Source organism: Uranotaenia lowii, chromosome 3 (genome assembly GCF_029784155.1).
Source record: "Uranotaenia lowii strain MFRU-FL chromosome 3, ASM2978415v1, whole genome shotgun sequence".
NCBI lineage: Eukaryota > Metazoa > Arthropoda > Insecta > Diptera > Culicidae > Uranotaenia > Uranotaenia lowii.
The window spans coordinates 98,858,166-98,884,627 of NC_073693.1; the positions used below are offsets into that span (position 1 = coordinate 98,858,166).

The window sequence follows — 26,462 nt, forward strand, 5'->3', positions numbered from 1 at the left end:
CCGGAGTGATCAGATAATTAATTTCAATGTCCGGCTCTTGGGCTGTGAATAGCGCAGCACGCTTCATTTTATGGATCTTTCTGTTCTAAGGTGTGACCGACCATTGAACATTGTCGACAAATGGTTGTATAAACGTGATAATTCTATTGGTCCCGGTTTTTGGGGATTGATTGTCACATCCTGTTCACCCATAAAGTTTGATGATCGAAAAAAAACGAATTCAACATACATACAGTTGTGTTAAAAAAAGAATGAAATCGCGCAGCGCAGCGCGCAAGTTTCCAACTTTTATAGAGTGCCATTTCTCTCACAGTTGTGTTTTTTTCATGAAATTTTCAAACAAGCTAGTTAAACTTATAAAACTCTTCATTAATTGAGTTCTGAACATTTTTCATGCACTAGGGGGAGAGATACAGCTATTTTGGTAAAAGTAGGACAAATTGAGATTGCCTCAAAATAGTAGCTGATACTTTGTCAAATTCCATGGGTGGGGTTAGAGAAACAAGGGAGATCAACAGTGGGAAAGATCACAATCGGCATGGTGTTTCGATAGAAGGTCCAACAGTTGATCAGCGATTGTTCGTGTTCGCCGATTTCATCATTTTCACCGTGGTGAAATTGGCTAACGCACCGTTGTACTGAAGCGGAGATTGCAGGTTCAAGTCCTGCCGGTAAGCCGTTGTATCTCTTGATAGCTCATGTTTCTCTAATTCTTTCCATCACCTACGAAAATGTCAAATTCCATGTTTTCAAGCTTTATCAAAATCGATCAACGCGATCAAAAATTAAAATGGTATGAATTTGAAATTTACTGATGATATAACTCGTTTACAGCATCCTTGATTTCGTTTATCTATGCAGAAATTCAAACAAATTATAGTAAAACAGTTTATGAATCATTTTAAAAAAAAAATGCTCAAAGTAAAAAAGTATGGGTGTAAAAAACCATATATCCCAGGCTACATAAGATGTTCCTAACAGTTCTTGTCAACGCATGATGTACCTTACCATTGATCATTGTACATGACAACATATGATTGAAAGCTAAAGAATTGGAACAAAAACAATTGCCTATATTTCAGTTATTTATTATTGAATTCAAGATTTTTTATATACAAATGTAGCGTTTTTTTTTCATACTTTTAAGAAAAAATATGGATAAAATTATTATCGAATTTTTCCTGTAACACGGCTCATTAATCGGCGCACGCCTTTTTTTCTCCATCGTTTTTGCTATCTTATTGCACCAGGTCTTCAACAGATTGGTATCTTTGATAACCTTTCCCTTGAATCTCCTCTTCATGGTTGCCCAGTATTTCTCAATAGGGCGGAACTGGAGGCAGTTGGGTGGGTTAGATTTTTCGGAACAAACTGGACCCCTTTCTCTGAATACCATTCTTGAACGACTTTGCTGTACGGGATGGTTATGAGAATGAACGGCCAAATTCGTGTTTGGAGACACTCTTTATGGTATAGTGCAGACGTCATTGTCTTATTTGTAACGAAAACTTTCGTTTTATTTGCCACAGCTGCATTTGTCGGCAAAAACAAATTTAAATTTGGATCGAACATCCCCCCGAGCCGTTGCCAAGTAAAATTTTTGACCTGGAATTTCCCGAAATCAGCCTCGACATAGGTTTCATCATCCATCAGAAGACATACGTCGTACACCTGGTCGTATAGCTTCCGAACCCGGATTTAGGCCACATTATTGGCTGTTTGTAAGCTCGATACGACTTAATTTCTTCCCGGAGACGAATTCGACTCACGGTACCAGCACCAAATTTTTTTTTGATAGATTCGTGATCGAACAATTTTCAAAAATTTACAAAACAGGGTTTTGACCAAACCATCATTAGGGCCTGCCTCACTGAGCGGCGTTTGAAAGTTTTCACAAAAATAAAAAAAAAACACAGTATTACACAGTTACATAAAGGGAGCTCTATTTATTTCAACTAGATCTTGATTTATAATAATTTATATTCTGTTTCGTAAATGATTCCACCACTAACAGACATCAAAGTTTCCTTCTGTGGTTCGTATAAGTTACGATTGTTACTAATAATACCGGCATTCTTGAACGCGGTCAATGCGTTTGCTGAAATCATCCTCTACTGTCTGCCTCTCGCTGTTTGCAAGTTTCGTTTTGGCTCCGGCAACAACCGCGTTTAGATGTTGTTAAGTCCTTTTTACCTTGTTAAATGAAACGATACAGTCACCATATACCACACATTACTACCGGTTCCTAAACCTAAAAGATCGACTGCTACTACAGATTTCTTTAACCAGAAGATACTTTTTCATTCCATGCAATTGGAGTTATCGTTTTTTTTTTCTTTATCGGATCGTACATTTTGCTTACAAATCTATCATGATTATGGGTTTCTCAATATCTTATTCGGAAAGCTTCCGAACAGTTGCTTTATCAAAGATTGTTTTAATTTGTCAAACTGCCAGAATAAACATTCATAGATTGAACCTGGAAAAAATACACTGAGGTTTGTTATATGTTGCCTATAAGTATCATTTATATTTTGTGTGAAATCGATGACCACAATCGACTCTTTTAAATGGAGAAGAAGAATGTGTACCTCACTCGAAATTAATCGGAAATTAAACTAGAGCTTACCAGTTAATGACTTTACACTGATTTTGCTAAATTATTCTCGCTTAATGATGATGCATTGGGTGAAATTTTTGGAGCATTTTCATAACAGAGGGAAGGTCAGTCGACAGTTGAAGACGTTTTAATCTAAGGTGAATAACAAACTATATACCTATATCATTAAAACTACAAACAAAAATAATGTCTACGAAAATAGAACTGATACCAGTTACGGAAAATAGAATAGAACCAATAGAATCGATAACACCCTTGAAACAGTCCAAACCAAGTAGAGTAGGTAAGCTTTTTTCATAAACTATAGCTATTTTTGGCGCAACGTGATTTACAGTACAAAGTAAGGTAACGAAGGAAATCAACTTCGAAAATTGCACTTGTTTCTATAATTGGTGAACATGACGAGACTTAAACAGTTCCTAATCACAATCAAAAGGTAATGGAGCTAATGGAAATCATTCGCAATTTCTCTCGTAAAAAAAATGTTTACATCATTACAACTAACAATTTAACGAAACCTCTCTCTAGACTGTCACATTGCTGTATTCTTTAGATTTCAGTTGAATACCCTAAACTAAAGCTCAAAGAATAACACAAGCATTTGCTGCAAAAGTTTATCTCATCTGCAACGGAATGTAAATAAAAAGCGCTGGGATCATTGTCGATGTAGTCGATTTTTTTCGCCTAACTTCTGATTCGTCAAAAACATAATGAATAGTACTAGTATTTGATGTATTATAGATATATTCATAGAATTTGCTTGCAAATATCAACGACGGTTCAAAGGGTTCTCTTTTTACGGGTTTCAACTATATTGTGAATAATTTCTATTTCTACTAGCTAACCAATTGTGTTTGATTCACTTTCTAACATAACCGAATCTTTACCATTCGAGCCCGATTATTCCATCGAAGACGGAAAAGCTCTGTCGGATTTATTCTCTAAAATATTTATAAAAATTTCAAGCCATATCTTATCGATTGGTAAAAATTCATAAAACATAAACTTGTTCCAAAAATGTCGGCATGCATTTTTTTTGTGACAACAAAAAACTAAAATTAACAAAACAAAAATAATTGTGCCCGTATGGACTCTCGATGAGCTTTCTGTAACAAACACGTATGGGGTGTGACTTTTCGACTGAAATGTTGCTTCCGCAGCTACAACTTTGTATATGTGACAGAGTGTGATTTGTTCTTTTGAGTCAGTTCATGTAACTTATAAGTAGGTATAAATATTCATTTCAGTACGGTTCTACCATCATCCTCAAAGTTAGGGGCGGAGATTTCCTAGATTTTTGTCGTAGTGGAAACCCCGCTCAAAATATTGCGACAATACAACTTCTTAATTCAAGTTGATTATATTTCGCTCCTCGAGACTTTCCTTAAGCTGATTGAACAGCTGTAGCTGCTGTTCTGGTTTAAGTGTGTAAACCTGCAATGAGTAAAAAAAAAGGTTATTTAGAACATTGAACACGAAATTCCACAAGCCTACCAAATTCAAGAGCCTCTGGGGTGATGTCATACGGATAAAGCTTGAAATGTACACATTAACGAAGGTTGCCATCAGAAACTGGCAGTCGAAACGGTCCATAATACCTCCATGGCCGGGAATCATGTCACCAAAGTCCTGTAATGTATAAATTTAAATTTTTGGATCGGTACAAACAGTAAATGGTTCTAGCTTCTAGCCTCTTTTTGTTACACATCAATCAACGTACCTTGATCTTGAATGCTCGCTTGAATCCAGATGCGAAGAATCCTCCGAAAGGTCCAATGACTGAGCTGAAGATACTCAAAGAAAGCGAATGCAGCATGAATGGGTACATGGTAAACGACTTGATTGATCCAAGCTGAAATAAAAAGAACATTTATTAATAAAACCCAATAAACCTCGACAACAACCGTACATACCAGCTGAATCTGATACTCTTTGGGTGTGAACAGATAGCTCGGTTCACATTCGATTGTCATCCGGCCCTGGCTCTCGGAATACTCGATCGGGCACACGAAATACTGAAACTGACACAAATAGTAGGAAAAGACCAGACCGAAAAGGACCGTAGCGAAACCCCCGCCAATGAAACCCTCCCAGGTCTTCTTGGGACTCAGCTTGATCAACGGAGTTCGCCCGAAGAAGAATCCAAACATGTAAGCCATCACGTCGTTGCAGACTATCATCGATACCGGCACAATGAACCAGATCAGTCCATTGAAGATGTTTTGAATGATCAAATAGCTCTGGGTAACAACAATCAGCAGGGCCACGTGGGTCCAGGCAAACAGGCTGAACTGCTTCATGTAGTACCTCTTGACCAGCGACAACACAAACCAGACAAATCCAATGCAGTACAGGCAGAACGAGAGGAACCGATGATACTTGACCAGGAATCGAAGTGAGTCCTACAAGAAAAAAATGAGTTATTTTTAGAATTCTATTTTTAAAGAAATTAACACATACCACTCGATTAACAGCGACACCAAAGTAGTCAACCAAATTCTCCCCGTAGAAGAAATAGTTGGACGTGACCAGGAAGTACCAGGAGAGACTGCGGAACCAGGGCAGGCCGTGAATCCGATAGACCGAATATCCGATTGAGATGATTTCTTCGAAGCATTTCACCTGGACAGCTAGAGCCTGGGAAAAGAGAGATTGAAAAAAAAATTAGTAAGTAACCGATATTTAAGGAGATATTATACAAAGTTTAGTACCATTCCTAAAAAAAAATTAAACATTCAGCGGCAGAATTATCCAATCTATATCTATGAACCCGTTGAGAAAAAAATTTTACATCAACGGAAATAACTTTAATAACCTCTTTAAAGGGTATCCACGATGAAATTGTCACACACAAAATTGATTCGCGAAATTCGAGATTTCATCCGATTGTCATCAAAATAACGAACTATTAAACTTAATTTTACCATTTTACTCGTGTTTTATTTACAGTCCATACGCAAATGCCCGCACCTTGGCCCTTAACCCCGGCCATAAGATCCTGCACAACCTGTGAACCAACCGTTTTTTGCATGTAAACCCATACTTTCTTCAGTTCCTCGACTGTCTTTACTACCTTAGGTCGTTTAAGAAGGTGCTGCTTCATAATCGCCCAGTACTTCTCGATGGGGTGGAGCTCCGAAGTGTTGGGTGGGTTGAACATTTTCGTCACGAAATTGACTTTACTGTTCGCATACCATTTCAGCACGTCCTTGGAATAGTGACATGAGGCCAAATCTGGAAAGAAGATTGTTGGGACGTTGTGGGCCTTCAGGAGAGGAGGCACTCTTTCATGTACAGGGTCCGGCAATTCAACTGCTACAACACTTTAGGAGTGATGATTTCGAAGTATACAAAACTGAGTTAGATGGCACCTTGTTAACATCATGTCTAAGATGCCAGAAGATATTTTTGTTAATTTTGTAATCAAGTGTTTTTTTTTTGTAAAAATAGTCCTCGAACCTTAACGTAGTGCTTTGATTGCCTAGTTCCAGGCTGTGAAACGGTAGAAACGCACTTGTAAGATACCTGGAGATCAGAAGTACCCAAGTATGGGGCCGTCCATAAATGATGTCACGCGTTAGGGGGGGAGGGGGGTTTCGATTTTTGTGACAATTTGTGACATGGGGGGAGGGGGGGTTTGCTTGAGCGTGACATCACTTATCATTACAAAAAATCAGCAAAACAATAACTAATAATTTTATCCTAAACTCAATAAAACTATACTTGCACCATTCATTTAATGAATAATAATACTCACGTAATTACTTTTGGTAAATTTTACGAGCATAAGAAAGTTCACAAGAACACTTTCACTGCAACACTCAGGAAAGTCTGTTCCACTGAAATTGTGGCAAAATGGAACAGGATTGCTTGGCTATTCTAACCTGTGGAGAAGATTTGGATTGCGAATGGATTGAAGAAGAGGAACTAGATTTGGATGGTTTCAACATCGTCGCTGATACTGCAGCTACTGCCTCGACTTTCCCGGCTATTGATATGGAAAATCACCAACATAATCCTTGGACTCATGATTGAAAAGTGTTTTAAGCAATGATCAAAGGCTTGTTAAAAGTGGGTAACCTTTTTTTCAATTCTTTAAATAAAACCGATGAATTTAAAAAAGCAACATTTTTAATCAAATTTCTAAAGGGTTGAAAATTTTAATCCAGGGGGGGGGGGGGGGGTTAGGAAAACGTGACGTAATACAAAAGGGGGGTTACGGAATTTGTGACAATATGTGACAGAGGGGGAAGGGGGGGTAAATTTTTTCCAAATTTTGCGTGACATCATTAATGGACAGCCCCTATAGTATGGTGGGGATCTTTAAACTACAGTGGCGACACCTACCATGGTGAAGATCATCAAGATGTACCCTGAGAGAATTTCTTGACGTAGTAACACTAAATTGGCGATAGATTTCAATACACCGGATCAAAATCGCCGTCGGATCTTGGAAGATGATCTTTAGGCCCAGCCTTACAAGATCCTAAGATTTCAAGACCTCTAGTTTGAACAGAAGCAAGAGCGGGTAGAAAGGGCGAAGGCGCAACTTACGTGGCCCGCGCATGAAAAATTTTGAGAATATCGTGTTTTCTGCCGATGAATTCGTCGCCGTACAGCGGTTCGTGAAAAAACAGAACTACAGATTTTGGTTGCGAGAAAGATTACGAACCAATACAAACGTATTAAAGGACACGAGACGACAGAAATCTGTCTTATTAAAGGTCTGGGTCAAAATCGCCCGTACTTTCCTGGAGAAGATCAACCGAACACCCTGAAGATCAATCAATTTACGTATCGAATATAGTTCTACGGCATGTCCTCGAGCTGTGGACACGTCCTAATTTTGGTTTTGGTTGGTGGTTTTTCAGCAGAACTTCGCATTGGCTTACGAAGGAAAGAGGTTCAAATTTTTGTGTGCTAATTTTTTTCGAGGGTTAATTTCGAGTAAGGAGTGGTCGGGGAGTTCGCCGGACCTGAGCTCTATGGACTTGGCTGTCTAGGGTATACAAAGGTCGAAGTTTACTCTACAAAACATGACGGGTTGAAAGTTCTGAAGCGCCATCTAGTTTAATCCTGGAATAAAATACCACAAAAACCACCTGCGGGCAAGGTTGCGAATCTTCGTTCAGAATGATTTTTTCTCCCCATCCTAGTCACCAATGATTTTACTCCTCAACATAGAAAGGCTGTTTTCTTTACAAACGACGCTTTTCAGCATCGAACGACGCATACCTAGTTTGTTTTTCTTCCCCTCTCTAGTGATCAGTTATTTTCTGAGTTACTATCGGTAACCATCAAACAATCATCATTCGCAATTTTGCATTTAAAAAACCTGAACATCCCTCATTTTGAAGGTGTGTGTGTTGAATGTTGCTCCTATTTTGATTTTGGAATTCACTCTTCAGTTGTCAAAATGCCGTCCAAGGAAGAAGAGCAGCGTATCAAAATTTCGCTCGCGCATCGCGAAAATCCGAGCTACTTGCACGCAAAGCTGGCAAAATCGCCAAAAGTTGCAAAATCAACCGTTACAAATGTAATTAAAGTGTTTGGGGAACGTTTGTTGACAGCCAGGAAGTCTCGATCGGGGAGAAATCGAAAACCGGAAGCCGCTGAGACGACAAATAAGCTGGGTGTATCGTCTACAACCGTGCATCGAGTCAAAAAACGAGCAGGACTATCGACTTACAAGAAGGTGGTGACTCCAAATCGCGATGATAAACAAAATACGACGACCAAAGAGCGATCCCGGAGGCTGTACACGACGATGCTGACGAAGTTTGACTGCGTGGTAATGGACGACGAAACCTACGTCAAAGCCGACTACAAGCAGCTTCCGGGACAGGAGTTTTATACGGCAAAAGGAAGGGGAAAGGTAGCAGATATTTTCAAGCACATGAAACTGTCAAAGTTCACGAAGAAATATTTGGTTTGGCAAGCCATCTGTACCTGTGGCTTGAATAGCAGCATTTTCATAGCTTCCGCGACTGTCAACCAAAAAATTTACGTGAAAGAGTGTTTGAATGAACGTCTGCTGCCTTTCCTGAAGAAACACGGTTGTTCCGTACTGTTTTGGCCGGATTTGGCATCTTGCCATTACGGTAGAAAGGCCATGGAGTGGTACGCCGCCAACAACGTGCAGGTGGTTCCCAACGACAAGAACCCTTCCAACACGCCAGAGCTCCGCCCAATTGAGAAATACTAGGCCATGGTCAAGCGGAACCTAAAGAAGACCAAAAAAACTGCTAAGGACGAGCAGCAGTTCAAGGCAAACTGGCTTTCTTCGGCGAAGAAGGTGGACAAGGTGGCTGTACAAAATCTGATGGCAAGGGTTAAGCGTAAGGCCCGGCAATTCGGATTTGTAAAATCGGAAGCCTAATATTTTTCCTGAATTTTATACTTATTAAACTTGAAAAAGAAATTTAATTTGATTTTTTAAATAAACGATTTCACCGATTTACACGCGTTTTCCCTTGAGCAAATTTTTACCGTATCACCCTGTACGTTGATTCCATTTTAAAAACGAAATTTCAAGAAACCGAATGTCATTTTGTAATCTCACTCAACGTTTACTATCCTTGACCTTGTACAACAGTTATATGTAACGAATAATAAACTTAAACTAAAACTAATATTTCACTTTGGTTGAAAAACATCATCTTATTTTATCACATTTATATAATTGCTTGCGAAACGAAGTTCGTACGGGATCAGCGAGCATGGTCTCCAATTTTCATTCAATCATTTGAATCTAGACTGCTTTGGAAGTTCACAATCGAATAACTTTTTTTGCCGCCAAATGAAAACTTATATGTTTCAGGTTGCTATGAAAGTCAGTAAACAAAACATTCAGACCGGTCCGCATAACAGTCAAATGAAAGAATTTTTTTTCGATTGAAAATCATCGCTTTCATTTTCATGCCTGGCTGAAAATCTTCAAATAAGTAAATTATTAGTCTAAAAATACAAATTAATTATACGTTTTTTACAGAATCAAACTATCAAAATTGCAAAAAAAATATTTTTTTTCAATATTAGAATTTTTGATGCTTCTAAATCAATTCCCCTTACTTAAATAAAAAATGAATATAAATATTGAATGAATTTAGAGCTCTTGGCTTAGTTCCCTTTTAAAATAGTTTATAATCACAAAAAACTAAATTGAACAAAAAATTACATAAAAATAACAATTTTCATTTTCGTTTGAAATTGAAGATCTCGATTTTCATTTGAAAATCATCAGGTGCACTTTGAAAATCATTAACGTCATCATCATTCGAAACAGCGAGGAATTTCAACTGAAATCATCGTAAGCAAACTTACAGTAGCTTGCTTTGGCCTTTCATTTGAAATCTTTTTCTGTAGTGAATGTGAAAATTGGAGACGCTGTCAGCGAGTCCTATATAAATAATAATAAAAAAAGAATAGATTAGTGGTATACGTTCTTTAAATTGTATCAATTCCAAACATTGAATTTGACAATTGAATCTCTGAGTAAATTGTACTGGATTCACCCCGTTCGATTTTGGCATCAACTATGCTGAACGGTTTGTTCTTGGCAACATAATTTTTTTTATTTGTATTTTAAATTAGTCAATATCAATGTGAAACTTAATATATGTATTAAATTTATTAGAGTGGTTCGATCATATAAGTTTTAAGTAATAAAAAAAAAAATTATTAATCTTGTTTCAATTTTGATTAATTTAAAATTAAAATAAAAAGTGACAGAAAAATCGTTTGATTTTGGCAACACAAAATTTACGGGCGTGTTGCCAGATTAACAGATGAAAAAGATTATTTTCTTTGGTTACAATATGAAGCTTTACAGTGACTTGGCGTATAAGAACTAATAAGATTGACTCCATCCTAGGTTTATAATCCCTAGAATAAATTAAGAAAACTCTATTCCATTACTGAAACCTTCGATGAATTGTTTTGTTACAACGATTTCCTTATCCGATCCGATCCTATCCTTATTTTTTCAGCCTTCCGTGTTAATCCAATCTGTCTGACAGTTCTGACAAATCAAGAGAGGGAGAGTGAACAAAAATTCGAATGAACCAACAACATAAACAAATTCATCCACTGATATGTTTATGCTTCGTCAACCGGGGGAGGGGTGAACCTCTCTGCAACATGAAAGCATATTGAGGTGGTAGTTGTGCAACAACTCAATGCTAGTCCGGTGCAGCAGATCTCACAAACACCATCGCTGCTGCTGTAGGCAAGCAAGTCAATGTTTCCATTCATCTCAATCGGCCACTGTACCGTGGTAAGTCGTATGGTAATCGCATGCACTCCCACTCATCCCACCCACCAGAGTCCACCCCAAGTCAACCTCACAGATCACACACATAACAAAAGAGGAAAACGAAAACATTCGACTACGACTAGCATACAGCGAGCGAGCGCACCAACAAATGGGGTATTAGTTGAGATTATTTCATGCTTCATGGATGGAGTTTTCCGTTTTGCTGTGGATTTTCAACAAACATTAACATTGTGTCCAGTCCTACAGTCGAAGAAGAGTCTCAACGTCGTACCTCAGCTAGGCAGCCAGCAGTTATCTGTTCGGGTTCCGTCGTTTGGTTTGTGTTGTTGTTATTGCTGTTGCCGTTGTTGATTATACAGTTTGCTGTTTTGCTACATTCGTTGCACATTTTACTGCTGGCTGCTACCATTCATTTCTGTAAGTCAATTTTCTGCGAAAAGAAATTCATAAGGCGAGTTGGATTCAGTAATCGGGGTTTCTTTTTTTACACAGTTTTTTCGGCTCACGCAGCTACGTAGCAGTAAGCTAGCACACTGTATTTACCTGAGCGAGCGAGCGACAAAGGTGTAGACACATATATACGACGAGGATCGATCAAAACATAGCGCTCCTCGGGTGAGGGCTAGTAGAGAAACTTCGATCGAGACGAACGCTCTGGTTCAGCTATACAGCTTTTATTAGCACTCAACGCATTCGCGTTTCAACAAAAGTAGGCAAAACACGTCGTCGTCATCGTTGTTGCAATTCATAATTTTCGACTGCTTGTAGATTCATTAACAGCTGAAGTTTCGGGCTATTAGTTGAAGAGTTTAGGAAGATTGGCAAAGTGCCCCTTTCCAATTTCTAAGTTTGTTGGAATACGTGACTGGGAAGTGTCGAGCGAAGAATACAAGGAGCACTAGAAACGGCCCCACTTGGAACTTCGGCTGGTGGCAAAGACGTCGGTCAATAAACAAATTGGCTTACGTGTGTAGTATTACTGCTGCAGTGAGTAGTGAGTACACAAACGAAACACACCACGTCGTCGGTCGGCCGTCGTAACCTTCGCTTTGGTCCCAGGAAGAATACTGACTGGCTGAGTCAGAGTAGCAGCGATATTGCAGAAAGATAGTAGTGGCCGTTCGAAACTGATCCAATAAATCACATAGCACATATGGTCAACCGTCATCGTTTCGACATGTCGTAGTAAAGTGGCGACAAACAAAGAATCTTTCCCCCAAGTGTATTTGTTGCTGTTTAAATAAAAGCAATTACTCACACCCATCGTACACAACAAGTTCGATAAGGAACGAAGATGTCTTTACGGGCAATACAGAAGCGGGATAGAAACAAATTATCTGCCCAGGCCCAGGCCACAAAACAACATCACCAGGCCTTTATCAACAACAACAGCAGCGGTGCCAACAAGATCCGTACCCTTGGCAGTATTAGTACAGCTACTAGTCCGTCCGGTGGCCACCATCATCATCATCATCACCACCATCACGCTTCTTCAGGAGGAAACCCTGGGAAAAATGATAAGTGGAGAAATTCCAACGGCAGCCTATCGCAGTCTTCCTCGCTGATCAACTATTCGTCTTCAAACAGCCCAGATCAGCCGCCGCTAACGAGCAAAAAACGTTCCGTCTCCTATCCGACCCTAGCCAAGAAGGCACTTGACAACTCCCACGCCAATTCGTTACGGTTCACCAAGTCCGAAAGTGATCTCCAATCGTACTGCACCGGAGCAGGAGGACCCAACCATACCTCATCGAACTATTCGGCCAACAGTCAAAACAATCTGCTCTATCTGGGAGCCAAATCGGAGGTCTGCCTCAAAACGTTAGCCGTCAAGAGTACCCATCAACCGCCGGCGCCATTCCGTAACAACGGGGCAACGATCCGATCCGGCGGCGGCAGAATGTACGAAAGTAACCGGCGGACATCGGACCTGGGATCGAACAAATTCGCGGGAATGGACAACAGTGCCAATAACCATGCGGTCCGGATTCCGATCATCGGTTACGAGGTTATGGAGGAGCGAGCCCGATTTACGGTGAGTTGAGTGTTAAATTGTTGAATAGCTTGCATGCATTGGGTAGTCGATACTGAGTTGTTGTTATGATTATGTGCCTAGTCGTTATCGCGTTAATTGCGTTATTTCGCTGCATCGATAATCACCTATTATAACCCTAGTGGAGAGAGGAAAACAAACGCTACGCTTATTAGTGTCGATAAAATATGTAAGCATTTTGGCAAATGGTTTAATTCGACTAATAAGCAGTAAATACGGACGGTGGTCTTTGGTGTGATCTTCCTCATTCCAACATTAATTCTCAACAGTTTTCCTAACACGATCAATATTTGATACAACGTCAGTATTACTTATCAGTTTAAAGTATGCCTCAATGTTCATGAAAATCGATTCACATCGAGTCGAAATTGTTCAGAAGTTAAACAATGATCGTGAATATTTCATACTGATCATTGCTTGAGTTAGGTTATTACCAATGCATTCTTCCATACATTTTTTTCCTGCTTATAATTAAAAATAAAGATTTAATCCCATAATTAAACATTTTAAACGGAAATTTTCGTGCTTTACAGTTTATGATCTTATTGTGATTAAAGAATTCTTTATCAAATACTTAAGATTCTTTTTTCAATTTTTCGTTATGTTGAAATTTTGTCAAACTACTTATAAATATTTTTAAAATTTTAAAAGTTATCACATTTTCATATGTTATGGAAAGTATCAGAAAAACATAAGATATCAAAGAAAGAAAGAACATGAGCCATAAATATCATGAATTTTTAAAAAAATATATAACGGCTCACCGACGGGACTTGAACCCGCAATTTCCGCTTCAGTACAACGGCACGTTAGCCAATTGCACCACGGTGAACGTGACTAAATATGTCCTAGCATGCGTACATGTCGTTCTCCATCGGTCGATTGCTGGATCTTCTATCCATACGTTCCATGTATGGGCGATGGGCCATACATGGATCGTATCGATAGAGAACAGCTATAATATGTAAATTACACCATTGTTTCGTGTTCAGACACTCAAATAGTCTATTGCCTAATTGGATGAAACTTGAAAGAGTAGATAAAAATGTTCAAAAATGCATTTTAAAATGTTTTGCTGAAAGCTGGAAACCAGTCACTGTATCGAAATAATGAGAACCCCCCTGGGGCAGTATAAGCACCATTTTTCGGGGCAAGATGAGCGTTTTCTGCCGGAGAATCTAGCAGCGAATTCGACTCGATGAAGTCAACTGAATACTAGAGCTACGGCTGTATTATCTGACGATTTGGCCTATTGGTAAGGTGTCGGAGAGGTAATCAGTAGACTCGAGTTCGATTCCTGGTCAAGGTGATTTTTTTTTATTTAACATTCATGATCGATGCATTTTGCACTAAACGGTGAGGCGTAGATTCATCAAACAAAGCAGTAACAAAATAATCTAGGTCTGTTTGTAAAATTCAAAGAATTAACACATGCTCATACATTATGTTTCTGGTGTTTTGTTGGACGGATGATGCTACTAGCCGTATAATGTAATAATGAAAAAAAAAACAAACATGAATGGTATGTAAAAAAAATCCCTCGAACAGGATTCGAACTCGAGTCTACTGATTACCTTACCAATACGCCAAATCGACAGATGAAACAAGTCAAGCTGTAGTTCTATTATTCAGTTGACTTCATCGAGTTGAATTCACTGTTAGATTATACGACAGAAAATGCTCATCTTGCCCACATTAAAAGTGCTCTGTTCGCCCCAGGTCAACAAATTTAAGTAAAAACGCGTTTTAAAATTAATTAAAGTGAAAAATTAAAAAAAATTATGATGGCAAAAATTGAAAAACAATGTGTTAATCATGTTGCAATGCGTACATTTTAGATCAAGATGATTTAAAGGTCATAAAAGCTTATTTTATGGTGCTCAAAAATTTGCTCATGAAAATTTGTTTGAGAAAATACGTACTTTTGTAGAAAAAAAAGGAGTGCTTATTATGTCCTGGGCAGAGCTTAAAACTATCGACAGCCTTGCATGAATGTGAAATTTCTCTCCATTCAGAGTCGTCCGTTTTCGTTTCCTTCATTGCCTTCTCTCACTCAAAAAGCTCTCTCTGACTGACAGCGTTTACAATTTTCTTTCGCTCATCTTCCCATTCGTTTTGGCCTACGGTCACAGTCACTTCGAGGACATGACTGTGAGCTTCGATGCAAATTCAGTCATTTCGATTTTGAATGAATGGAATCCGTTTGAAAAAAGTTGAACGTACGCGTTGTTCCCGGAACAAAGCTATCAAATTAATAGCGGCTAAACGGTAAACGATAGAAACTGGATGTCTTTGAGAGAATTTATTTACGCAACAAGATCATTCATATTCTATTTAAAAATGAATGATTGATTCACATAGAAGAGAGATAAAAATATTTTTAAAAATACTTCGTGTATACACCTAAGTCATTTAATAGATTTGTAAATCGTGCAATTAAAAAAAATTGTCGAGGACATCACAGAAATCGAATGAAAAAACAGAAAAAGTTGTAAGCAATTTTAAAAATAAAATGAAATTTTTTTTTGTTTTTGTTAATCCTCTAGAATCCAATTTTTTTTTCGCTTAAAAATTCACAAAAGCCTAGTTTTATGATTACAAACAAGGTTTATTTTACGAAAAACTTTTAAGATGAGACAGAAATTTTGACAATTGCATAGGAGCTAAAGAAATTCACTTTCAGTACTTTTTCGATTGAAGTTTCTGTAAACTTCAACCAATTTCTTCTAAATTTTGAAATATATAAACCCTGACCAATAGTTATATTTTCAAGTAGTTTTTGTTGAAATTTATCCACAAATAACTGAGATATTTCAACTTATACTAAAAGTAAATATTGTACATATTTTTCGAATTGTTGTCATACTGTTCCAACCCCACCTTTAAGCGGGGTTCATCTCTCCTACCTAACTTAGGAATTTGTCTTCTAAAAAAATCAATCCAGAATGGCGGTAACTTTTTAACCTTACTGCCAATATTTTTTTAGATCGTTAAACTCATAGACCAAGGATTTCTGAGGGTACCAAATTGATCATTTTTCGAAAAATGGGTCAATTTTTAATTTTCTCATATACCTATTTATAAACTTTTACTACCTGTTGCTTTTGACAACTGCTTGTCAAACCATTTGCATTAGTATTGTTTGTTAGCTTTCCATATTTAGAAACATTCTGCGAAAAAAGTAAATAAAAATTATTGTAGTAAAAAAATGGTTTTACTTAGTTTATTTGTATACATTCAATCACTATTGAGTTATTTCTGTTGTTGTGATTTATCATTCATTCATTCACTTCTTCTAGGTGAAAACGCCTCAGTTTGCAATTCATCTAATGAAAATTAATGTTTCGTGCGCTACATCGTCTGAAAGCTAATAACTTTGAAAAATGAATCCATTTTTAAAAATGTACGAACTCAGCCGAACTATATAAGTTGATTGAAAATAGGCATTTTTCCCTTCTAGATGAATTTTTAAGATGTTTTCCAATAGAAGACGAAAGTATTTGTTGCGTAGATACATTGTCTCGAAGACATCAAAGTGTCTATCGTTTACTGTTTAGCCGCTATTAATTTTGATCACTCTTTTCGGTACTTGCAAAGTAGCACAGGCGAATATGATTGGCTCACACATTCAAAGAGGATCCAATTGAATGATTTTTGAACGTTTGATCCTGTCACGACTTTGTGGAACGAATGAGTGTGAAACGAATGGTGAAACAAAAGAGAAGACATTCACAGTCAACAAGAAGCTCACTCTCTCATAACGGAGATTATTTCATCGACTGCCGAAGAAGATGAAAGGGAGAGCTTTTTCTCTCACATTCAACTCGTTTTCTGTCAATGAAGGTGACTGTTTCGGGCACTGGCCCTGGGTGCTCGTTATGCCCTTATCTCCCCTACCTACTTAAAAATAAACGTAAGATTTTGGAAATAAAATTATATTCACAAGAAACGTTATTTGTACCAATTATAGTGAAAAGGATGTTTCACAAAAATATGATAGGTGGACTCAACTGTATTTATTGATAATGAGGCCCTCAGAGCCAGAGGAGTATAAGTGACAAAATTGTCGATTTAGAGTTAATGATGCCAAACGATTCACCACATTTCAAACTATATTTGGTTATTTTTTTCAGATTTTTTGAATTTTATTTACATACTTTTACGTTCGAGAGCAAAATACAAACTTTCGGGAAATATATGGAAAATGGCCAAACACAACAACTTTAAAGCGTGTTTTCTCGAAATAAGCTTTCATGCACTTATAACCCTTTGGCTCCAAGGGCCTCATATACAAATTGAATATGCACTACTCTAAGTGAGACTTTAAACATAGTTTGTGGTCTAAATTTTGTTTTTAAAATGCGAATTTCAAATGTGATCGAGCTTTTAAAATGAATTCCTGTTTGGAAATCTGAATGTTTTGTAAAATCTGGATCATAGAATTGGGATTTCGTATCCCATTCACAACACATGATTAGTAACAAATGAGAAATTGAAGAACAACTAAACTGGGGATGAATAAACCAATGGATTAACTTAAGGGCCTTCTGAATTGTTTTACCGATAGAGGAAAAAAACAATGCCATCTGTCGCACTTTCGAACAAACTGATTGCTGACGGTACAGTAACAAGCCAGATTTTTGGGTTGGTCGTATTGGAAATATGTATATAAAGTTAAAAAAATATACGAATCTTGAAAAAAAAGTTTAGTCATTATAGTCATGAAGGGCTTGAAAATTAGATTATATGCACTCTGATTCTTTAATTCCAACTCAATAAAAACATAAATGCAAAATCGATATAAACCGACCGATCAGACCGATTATTGTGTTGCCCAGAAGCAACACAACAATAATAATTTTTACAATTTTAAATTAACGGAATTTTAACCTATTTGAGTATGAGCAAACATTTTCCATGAGCTTTTATAGTCTATGGATAAGTTCTTAGGACTTGTGTGCCCGAAGAAGTAGAACGATTTTTCGTTCTTCTTAATTCAATTTTTTTATTTGATTTATGGATACCTTTTTTATAGGGGCTTTTTTGGGTTCAGATTCAACAATCCTTTTATTATTACAGATTCTATCGTATAAGAATTGGTATGCTAACTTCTTTTCAAACTTTTTTATCGCATTTTTTGTAGCCATAATGAGAATGTCATTCATAGAAAATAGTAAATGTTATATAATTGAATAATTTTCTTAATATTAAATTTTTTTTGGAGAATGAACTTAGAGTTTAGTTGAATCGATAGATACCTATAAAAAGTGGTCTTAAACTAGGCTTGCCAGATACTTTCAGAAAAAAAGCGGGACATTTCACGAAAAAAAGCGGGACACAGCCGAAAAAAGCGGGACCTTTTAAAAAAAATACCTAAAATAACTTAATTTTAATAGCCAAACTTTTTTGTAAACCTTCAGTCAAAATTGCTCAAAGAGAGTACACTAAGTTTTTGCTACGCGGATTGATTTTGCTCAGTTTTACTTGCATGACTTTCACGGTTTTTGCGAATTGGCACGTTATTTGGTAGAAAAAATTTCCTACATGTAATTGGAGGATTTGATACCGCGAATAAAACCTTTGTGTAATAACAAACATACTTCAAATTTTGTTAAAAAATTAGAACACTCAAAAAAAAAATGAAAACTTACATCATAGTAGGGGGAAGTTGTTTACTACCGGACCCCTAAGGTTTTTAAGCAATAACTGCAAAAATAATTTTTTTGTAAATATTGGTTCCTCTACTGATTTGAAGAGTATCAATATTATGATCACTAAACAATATTAGAAAAAAATTAATTCAAAACATATTCATGTGGTAGGAGAAATCATTTTATGTTAGTTTTCACTCATTTCCCAAAGTGTCGTCTATGGCCGGACACTACGAATTTCATCCCCAAAGTTGTCACCAATGGCACAAAAACGTAGCAAAATGACTGAAATCACTTGCTTAGGTCTTGTGAGTACGTGTTTTCCAATACTAAACATTATATGAAGTCATTCATAAAAGTTTTTTTTGACAAACCAGAATGTAACATTTGTTTCGAAAAAAACTAGAGTTAAATTGTCTATGACCGGACAGCAAAATTTAAAGTTTATCAGATGACCAAAATAGTTTGGTTATTGAATCCGTATCTTCAGCTAACCATTTCAGGGTGCTATAGAGATGAAAAATTAAAGTTTCAAGTTGAAGTCATCTATAATTTTGAATATTTTCTTGTCCGGTCATAGACAACAATATGGTGTCCGGTCATAGAGAAATCGCATTTTTTTTATTTCCCTAATATTTTGTTTGAACTTCCGATATGTTATCTTACATCTACTGAAGTCGAAAGATAACCAACCAACGATAACGTTTATGTGCAATTCACAATTGACAAGCCGTTAAAACTGATCACAATATAAATGTAAAGTTTGGGCGATCCTTGCCGAACTACTAGGCGAATGCTTTCAAAGCCTATAATTGGTTTACTTTTTCAGATTGAATTACCATATTTCTAACACCATATCAGGCTTCTATTTACTTTATTTTCATGGTGTTAAAACATTTTTAGGATATTGCGTTTTCGAAAAATCAATGTTGTCCGGCCATAGGAGGTGTCCGGTCATAGACGACTTCCCTATACTTTGGACAATTGAGTCTAAAAAGGTGGTGTATGAAAAAGGACAATTTAATGAAGATTACGGCGAAAAATTAGGATCTATAATCATTTGGAAGCAACTTAAACAATATTTTCTTCATACCAAAGTTATTTACATTGCATTCGTTGAACATGCTCTTAAATAGAATGCTTAACTGAATCAGAATCTTACTGTAATGCTAAGAACATTATAGTTGTTTAGTATTGTATTATATAAACTATTGGAAATGCTTCCTATTTTGAGGAAAAAGACGTAGCTATTTGAAAAATTTCCTGAGTTGAACCAAAAAATTCAAATTGAATCAAAAGTTTCATAAAAAGTCAGTGAATTTTGTAAAAGTTTACCACGAAAAAAAAAGCGGGACATTTTGAGGAAAAAGCGGGACAGCGGGACATTCAACAAAAAAGCGGGACATGTCCCGCTTTTGCGGGACGGATGGCAACCCTATCTTAAACCCATAATTTAATATCACCATGATCGAAAACTAAACAATTTTGTGAGAAAGGAAATAAAAAGTCAACAGTTCGACCTTTGTTTGACCTTCAGTATAATAAATCGTTATAAATGTTTAACACTTCCTTTAAAACCTCGGATACCAAATTTCACTTCATTCCTACCGTCCGTTTATAAATGATGGTGTTACAAAGAAAGCACCTTCATTTTTTTAATATAAGATTCAAACAGAGAAAAATTGAATCACCTAAACCACAAAGAAATGAAAAAAATGAAGTTATATTATTTTAAAAACTTTTCATTCGATCGAAAAACTTTCTATGGAGGAAATTATGGTGTTAATATGATATTAAATTTAAAAATATTTATAATCATGATATTTTACTCAATTTCACCTGGAAAATCCAATTGTAATCTGGTTGGAACCTTTTCATGAGTAGACATCTCGAAGAATTTGGCCCCTTAAATTCGGTTTTAACATTAATTTATTTGTCCACCAAAACACATCTGTCACATTGCGTAAAAACCGGTTGCATACATTGCAATGTATGGAACTGTTCACTATTATTTACACTGCCGGCCAAAAGTTTGGGATCACCCACTAAAAACATGCAAATTTTGATCGTTCATATCTCAGCCGTCTTAAGACATATTGAAAATCTTCTGATCTCTTTTGAAAGATAATGAGCAATAGCTATCTCGGAGGTATTTTGTCCAAATATAATGTTTTAGTTTTGAACTTAAAACTTAACCTAAAGTTATAACATTTTCAAAAAGTCGCACTCAATATTCAAAGCCGATCATCTCGGGATAGGGTGGACCAAATCTCAAAATTTGAGTGGCATTAGAATTCCTGTTCTTTACTTCTCAAAACACAATCAAAAAAATTTGAGAAAAAAATCAAGAATGTATTTTTAATTAATAAAATAGACACTTGAGTTATCGTCCAAAAGTTTGGGATCACCTCTTTGTATGGTGAGTTTGGGATCATTCTTATAAAAACATGCAAATTTATTTTATTCATATCTTTCTCATCTAACATCGTATTGCAGAGCTGAAGGGTTCATTTGGAAGCTTAGGAATTGTTGGTTTTTAATAATTCATTCAAAAATTATATTTTAAGGTGAGAACTATAATAAAAATCTGGGAACTTTCAAAAAAACAATTAATTTCAGGTGATTTTTTTATGGTTATCACTTCAAAATATAATTTTTGAATGAATTTATTAAAAAAACAACAATTCCTTAGCTTCCAAATGAACCCTTCAGATCTGCAATAAGATGTTAGATGAGAAAGATATGAATAAAACAAGTTTGCATGTTTTTATAAGAATGATCCCAAACTCATCATACAAAGAGGTGATCCCAAACTTTTGGACGATAACTCAAGTGTCTATTTTATTAATTAAAAATACATTCTTCAATTTTTTCTCAAATTTTTTTGATTGTGTTTTGAGAAGTAAAGAACAGGAATTCTAATGCCACTCAAATTTTGAGATTTGGTCCACCCTAACCCGAAATGATCGGCTTTGAATATTGAGTGCGATTTTTTGAAAATGGTATAACTTTAGGTTAAGTTTTAAGTTCAAAACTAAAACATTATATTTGGGCAAAATATCTCCGAGATAGCTATTGCTCATTATCTTTCAAATGAGATTAGAAAATTTTCAATATGTCTTAAGACGGTTGAGATATGGACGATCAAAATTTGCATGTTTTTTAGTGGGTGATCCCAAACTTTTGGCCGGCAGTGTATTTACTTGTTGTCTACTAGTCATGAAACATTTTTTCCCTGCCGTAAACGGATTTATTGCATAGTCTGCATTCAGTTATTCGCAATAACTATTGTCTTTTAACCATATTTGAGATTAAGGGTCCCACTCCGATTTTTGAGTTGAACTTCGTGAGCATCCTAGAGTGGCTCCTTATACTACATAATCATTTGGGCCAAAAAAAATTCGAGAAAAATCAACAGTTCATGTTCATGTGCTTTCAAGTCGACAATAAATAATTTCCGAGACGATTCAAACTTATTTTTATCAAATCTTTTTGCATCGTAAAAATCTCAAACACACGTAAATTTAAAAATCTGAGAAAAAAGGCAAGATAATCTTTTTCATAACCAACTGCTGCTAAAGTTTTGCATACCCGAGCTCTAGTAACGAAGCTATCACCGTAATGAAGTGCTTGGATACTAAATGATCATAGCTCTCAACAATCAAGCAAAACTCAACAATCTTCAAATGATTTTAATTCAAAATTGATAAAACCAAAAAAAAACAAAACATACTTTGCAAAAATGTATGCTTATGTCTGTATAAACAAATAATTTCATAAATGGAGTGATTTTCATCAAATTTTATATAAAAAGGAGTTCTTGCAATGAGATTATCTGTTTCATTTTTTGAAAAAAGAAGACTTTCAGCTTAAACCTTCCTAAAACTTTCTTGTATAAATTTCCATGCAAATTAAATTGCTCACTAATAAATGAAGATTTTACTAATTCAAATTTTACCAATTCAAATATTTTTTAGAGCAATTTTCAGGTTCGCATAGAGGAGAAGTGTGGACTCAAGCATTCTTTTCGGTATCGGCGAATCCATCTGTAATCTTCCACCGAATTTTGCACAGTGGATTCTTGGTCGTTTTTCTCGTCTAGAATTTATTTTTTTTCTACTATTTTAATGCTTGCATAAGCTAAGACGATAGTCCAATATTCCGGACCGGGCAAATCCAGGCATTTTTTTATTAAAATCCTGGAAATATCCGGGAATTTGATATCAAAATTTTTAATTCAAAATCTTAGCAATTTCCGGGAAATTTGGTCAAAACCACTGAATTATTCGATAAAAATCAAGAAGAAAAAAAATGGAATAAATTTTTTTATCATAACACATCATCAGATTTAAAATCGTATTAAAGGCTTCCTAAAAACTGTTTATGATTTTTAAGATTAGCTAGCTAAAACATTTTTTACGCAAAAATCAAAATTATTATAACTCAATTTGAGTTTTTTTTGGTAAAACTTGGCAAATAAAGTCAATAAATCCGGACTTTTTTAAAGAAAACCGAGAAACCGGGACCAAACTTTTCATAAATTTTGAGTGAAATATCCCGGCAAGTCCGGGTAAAACCGGGCAATCTGACAAGCTTGACCATTATCACTTTCGGCTTGAAAACAAAATGTGAACCATATTTGGTTAAAAAAGAACAAATATTTGGTGTTACATTACCAGCTACCCACATTTTATGTAGAAATTTCATTTTATTTTTATTTTAGGATGGATTAAGAGAAAAGACGGAACACAAAGGTCTTCCCTTTGCACGTTAAAAAACGGCAACGAGATTGATAATTATTTTTTATCATAAACTTCTTTATCATTTGAAGGATTGGTAAAATTATCCTGTCGGTTTATATGCACAAACTTTATTTTTTTTAGTGATTCTTTATTTGAAATGGCTCATACAATTAAGTTTTAGGGAGCCAAACTCGCATTTTTTGTTTTACAACCGTTTTCGAACAGACTTTATGCCAAGTAAATTTTTTTAAAATGTTTGATGATAAAATTTTATCTTCTATGTTCCAGGATTGTAAAGGTGAAGAGCTTAACATTTAGAGCTTTGGTGGATTGATTGATAACCTAAATATTCAACCCCACACGTTAAAAACGATAAAAACTAATTAAAATCTAAAGAGTTGACAGATTTTTTGAATTTCATAGACGTTTAGAACAAAAACTGCTGCCTATTTCAAGTCCGTCATATAAGGTTTTCATCATTTTTTAGTTTACCCTTGGAATCACTATAATTTTATGTGTAGTTTTAGGAGAAAAAATTGTTCTGTTGAAAATCTGTTATCATGCTTGTCGGTGTAGATCTGAGTTAGACAAAGAACATCATGACAAATTTTTTAACAATCTTCCTATCGCGAACCGCTTCCCAAACAGATCTTCAAACTGCGCATCGAAAACAGCATCTCCCACAGCTGCTGGCTAGTGCTGCGCCGATACACCGATTTCGTGCGGCTCAACAACAAACTGCGAACCCTGTACCCGCACTGTCAGCTGGTGCTGCCGCGGAAGAAATGGTTCGGCGATAACTTCAGCAGCGGCTTCATCGACAACCGGATACAGGGGCTGCAAACCTTCATCAACACCATCATGGGCGATGATGCAATGCGAACCAATCCGGCGGTACGGGAATTCTTCTGCCTCGACGAACCACCGGCCTATTCCGAGAGCATGGAGGAGTCGAGGGTAAGTTTTATGAGAATTTTTTAATGTTTTCCAATAATCTTATTCGCGGAAAATTTTCAGATAATATTCGAAGCTCAAGAGGAAACAATCTCCCATCTGAAGCAGCAGCTTCAGACCAAAGACGAACTGGTTGCAGCCCTGCAAGCCAAGCTAGCTAGTGAAATTAATAGGAATAAAGTGTTGACCACTATCATAAGGTAAGTTCCACTAAAATTTTAATCATAAATTTTAAAAATCCTAAAACATAAATTTTCTACTCATTTCAGGAATAGTTTTGAAAGTTGTCCCAAATGTGCAACGCAGCTGGACAATCAATTGAAGGAATCGACCTATAGCAAGTAGGTTCGCGATTTCTCCGAACCTCTCGACATCATGCTCGAGATGGATCACCGATAGAACATTTACCGGCATCTACAGCCCCCGCTATCAACCTTCTTTTACTTTAGTTTAATATTCATATCCTAGCTGCATAAGAATGTTAAATTATACAAAAGTAATCTCGAAAACCGACCAAGAACGCGACAATGCCTTACACCGTCCTCGTCCGAAAGGGGACGCTTACTCGTGGTACTCTAGTTTACAGTCGTACGAAACAACAAAAAAAAACAAATATTAAACATAGATCTTTAGATATATGAGCAAATTGTTATAACGTTACAATGTTTTTTGATAGTTAGAAATGCATATTTGAAAAAAAAACTCATAATAGTCACTTAAACGTAGAACCATTTCTATACCATTTATATAGCACTAAAGTCGAGCTGATTTCAATAAACATGATCCATTGGCACCGAAGTTGTTACTTAAACTGTTTAGATTGATTTAGAATAAGAAGAATTCCTCGTATCTTGAGTCACGGAGACCGAAGACCTTATCACATTAAAGACCACGGAGAAATTCTTTCTAGAGAATCCTGCTTTATCTCGACATCAACTAGATTAAACTCTACAAACTTGGCATGTTTAACTTTCTCAGTCTGCCGTGTTTGACTGTCTAGAATATTATTTCAATGAAAAAATACAATATTCAGAAATTTTTCTAAATGCTACAACAAGTTAGAAAGCAATATATGAGAAAGACCGATTTTATATGTAAACGCTGTGTGAAATCATGTGCTGTAAAAGCTGTGTGTAAATCTGGGCTTAATCTGACTGAAGAAACTTTTATAAGCGGAGTAGATTGCCAACCATTGTAGGTCGGATGCCTTCTCTCGACGAACCGCCGTGGAAGCCCTAGAAGCAATTCGAAGGTCAAATCACACAGACATAGGGAGTGTATTCGAAAAAATGCAACACTGTGTTTTGTGCATAACTTTGGAATGCATGAATGGAAATTCATGAAATTTCAGTGATGCAACCTAGTAATGTAATGTGTAGGTACGTGTACAAAATTTGGTGACAATCTGTCAAGTGGTTTTTGAGATAACGTCCAATACTGGAGTACATTGACAAAATTTTTGGGACAAGATCGTGAAAAATCCAGAAAAGTCCCATTGGAAGACCCAAAAATTCAGCTGTTTTCGACAAACGTTCACTTGATAAATTGTTTAAGAAGTCTTAGAGGATTCAATAGTGAGCTGAAGTTAGAATGAAAGTGAAGATGGCTGATTCCATGTAGTTAAGGAATGTTAGAGGTTTTTTCAAGCTCAATCCGAAACTATCAATAAAGGAAGTGATAAAAAAAGATACATTTTTCTGTCTGGTTCGTCTAGCTGACTAATAAACAGGCCTTACTTCATTTCTACAAGGTAGAAAAGCTGCCGACCGGTAGAATAATCAAAATACGGTGGTCAAATCTTGTGCAAAATATTTGGGCTGATAGTGGGAAGATATTTGGTAAAATTCCGTAATGAACAAGCACACGAACTCTTTAGCGGTCACTTGGCAGATTTCTAACCAGAAACTTTTCATTGACAAGTTTCGCCTAAATTTCCCGGAGATAAACAAGGAAAGAAAAGTAAAAAATTGATGTCTAGTTCTTGAGGGCGCGAACGATCTGTGGGAACTGCAAAGAAAGTTATTGTGAGTTCGATACTCATCTACGGAATTTTTTTGTTATTTTCTTGTTTTCGGGATGAAGCTCGAGTCTTTATGCCAGTGACGGGAGAGCAATCTTATCATCTTTGGCGCAATACACTTTTCAGCACATTTTTGTCACATATCTA

The 26,462-nt window shown here is 36.2% G+C and overlaps 2 protein-coding genes across 6 annotated transcripts in view; one reads left to right on the forward strand and one right to left on the reverse strand.

Moving 5' to 3' along the window:
- Window positions 1-1,918: 1,918 nt before the first annotated feature.
- Window positions 1,919-26,462, reverse strand: part of LOC129751354 (phosphatidate cytidylyltransferase, photoreceptor-specific) — a 49,511-nt gene continuing 24,967 nt past the window's right edge. For all 3 annotated transcript variants that reach the window (XM_055746801.1, XM_055746802.1, XM_055746803.1), the window contains exons 5-9: window positions 5,081-5,257; window positions 4,534-5,022; window positions 4,341-4,472; window positions 4,115-4,249; window positions 1,919-4,054 (exon numbers count right to left, since the gene is read on the reverse strand). In XM_055746801.1, coding sequence (XP_055602776.1) covers window positions 3,965-4,054; window positions 4,115-4,249; window positions 4,341-4,472; window positions 4,534-5,022; window positions 5,081-5,257 — 1,023 coding nt within the window. In that variant the 3' untranslated portion in view covers window positions 1,919-3,964. The remainder of the gene's footprint in view (window positions 4,055-4,114; window positions 4,250-4,340; window positions 4,473-4,533; window positions 5,023-5,080; window positions 5,258-26,462) is intronic.
- Window positions 11,094-25,093, forward strand: LOC129751355 (uncharacterized). Of its 3 annotated transcripts, XM_055746805.1 has the most exons (6): window positions 11,094-11,312; window positions 11,388-11,604; window positions 11,664-12,930; window positions 23,990-24,298; window positions 24,359-24,495; window positions 24,565-25,093. In XM_055746805.1, the coding sequence occupies exons 3-6, from the start codon at window positions 12,190-12,192 to the stop codon at window positions 24,638-24,640; spliced, it is 1,263 nt and encodes a 420-aa protein (XP_055602780.1). In that variant the 5' UTR covers window positions 11,094-11,312; window positions 11,388-11,604; window positions 11,664-12,189; the 3' UTR covers window positions 24,641-25,093. The 3 variants fall into 3 exon arrangements, with proteins under 3 accessions (XP_055602780.1, XP_055602779.1, XP_055602781.1); XM_055746804.1 differs by having other exon boundaries at window positions 11,388-12,930; XM_055746806.1 differs by having other exon boundaries at window positions 11,094-12,930.

Bases quoted from the DNA above. Each gene is read 5' to 3' on its own strand.
- LOC129751355 (XM_055746806.1), top strand. From the start codon at position 12,190: ATGTCTTTACGGGCAATACAGAAGCGGGATAGAAACAAATTATCTGCC. The intron at 24,299-24,358 runs GTAAGTTTTATG...GAAAATTTTCAG, and splicing joins AGAGCATGGAGGAGTCGAGG to ATAATATTCGAAGCTCAAGA. The intron at 24,496-24,564 runs GTAAGTTCCACT...TACTCATTTCAG, and splicing joins GTGTTGACCACTATCATAAG to GAATAGTTTTGAAAGTTGTC.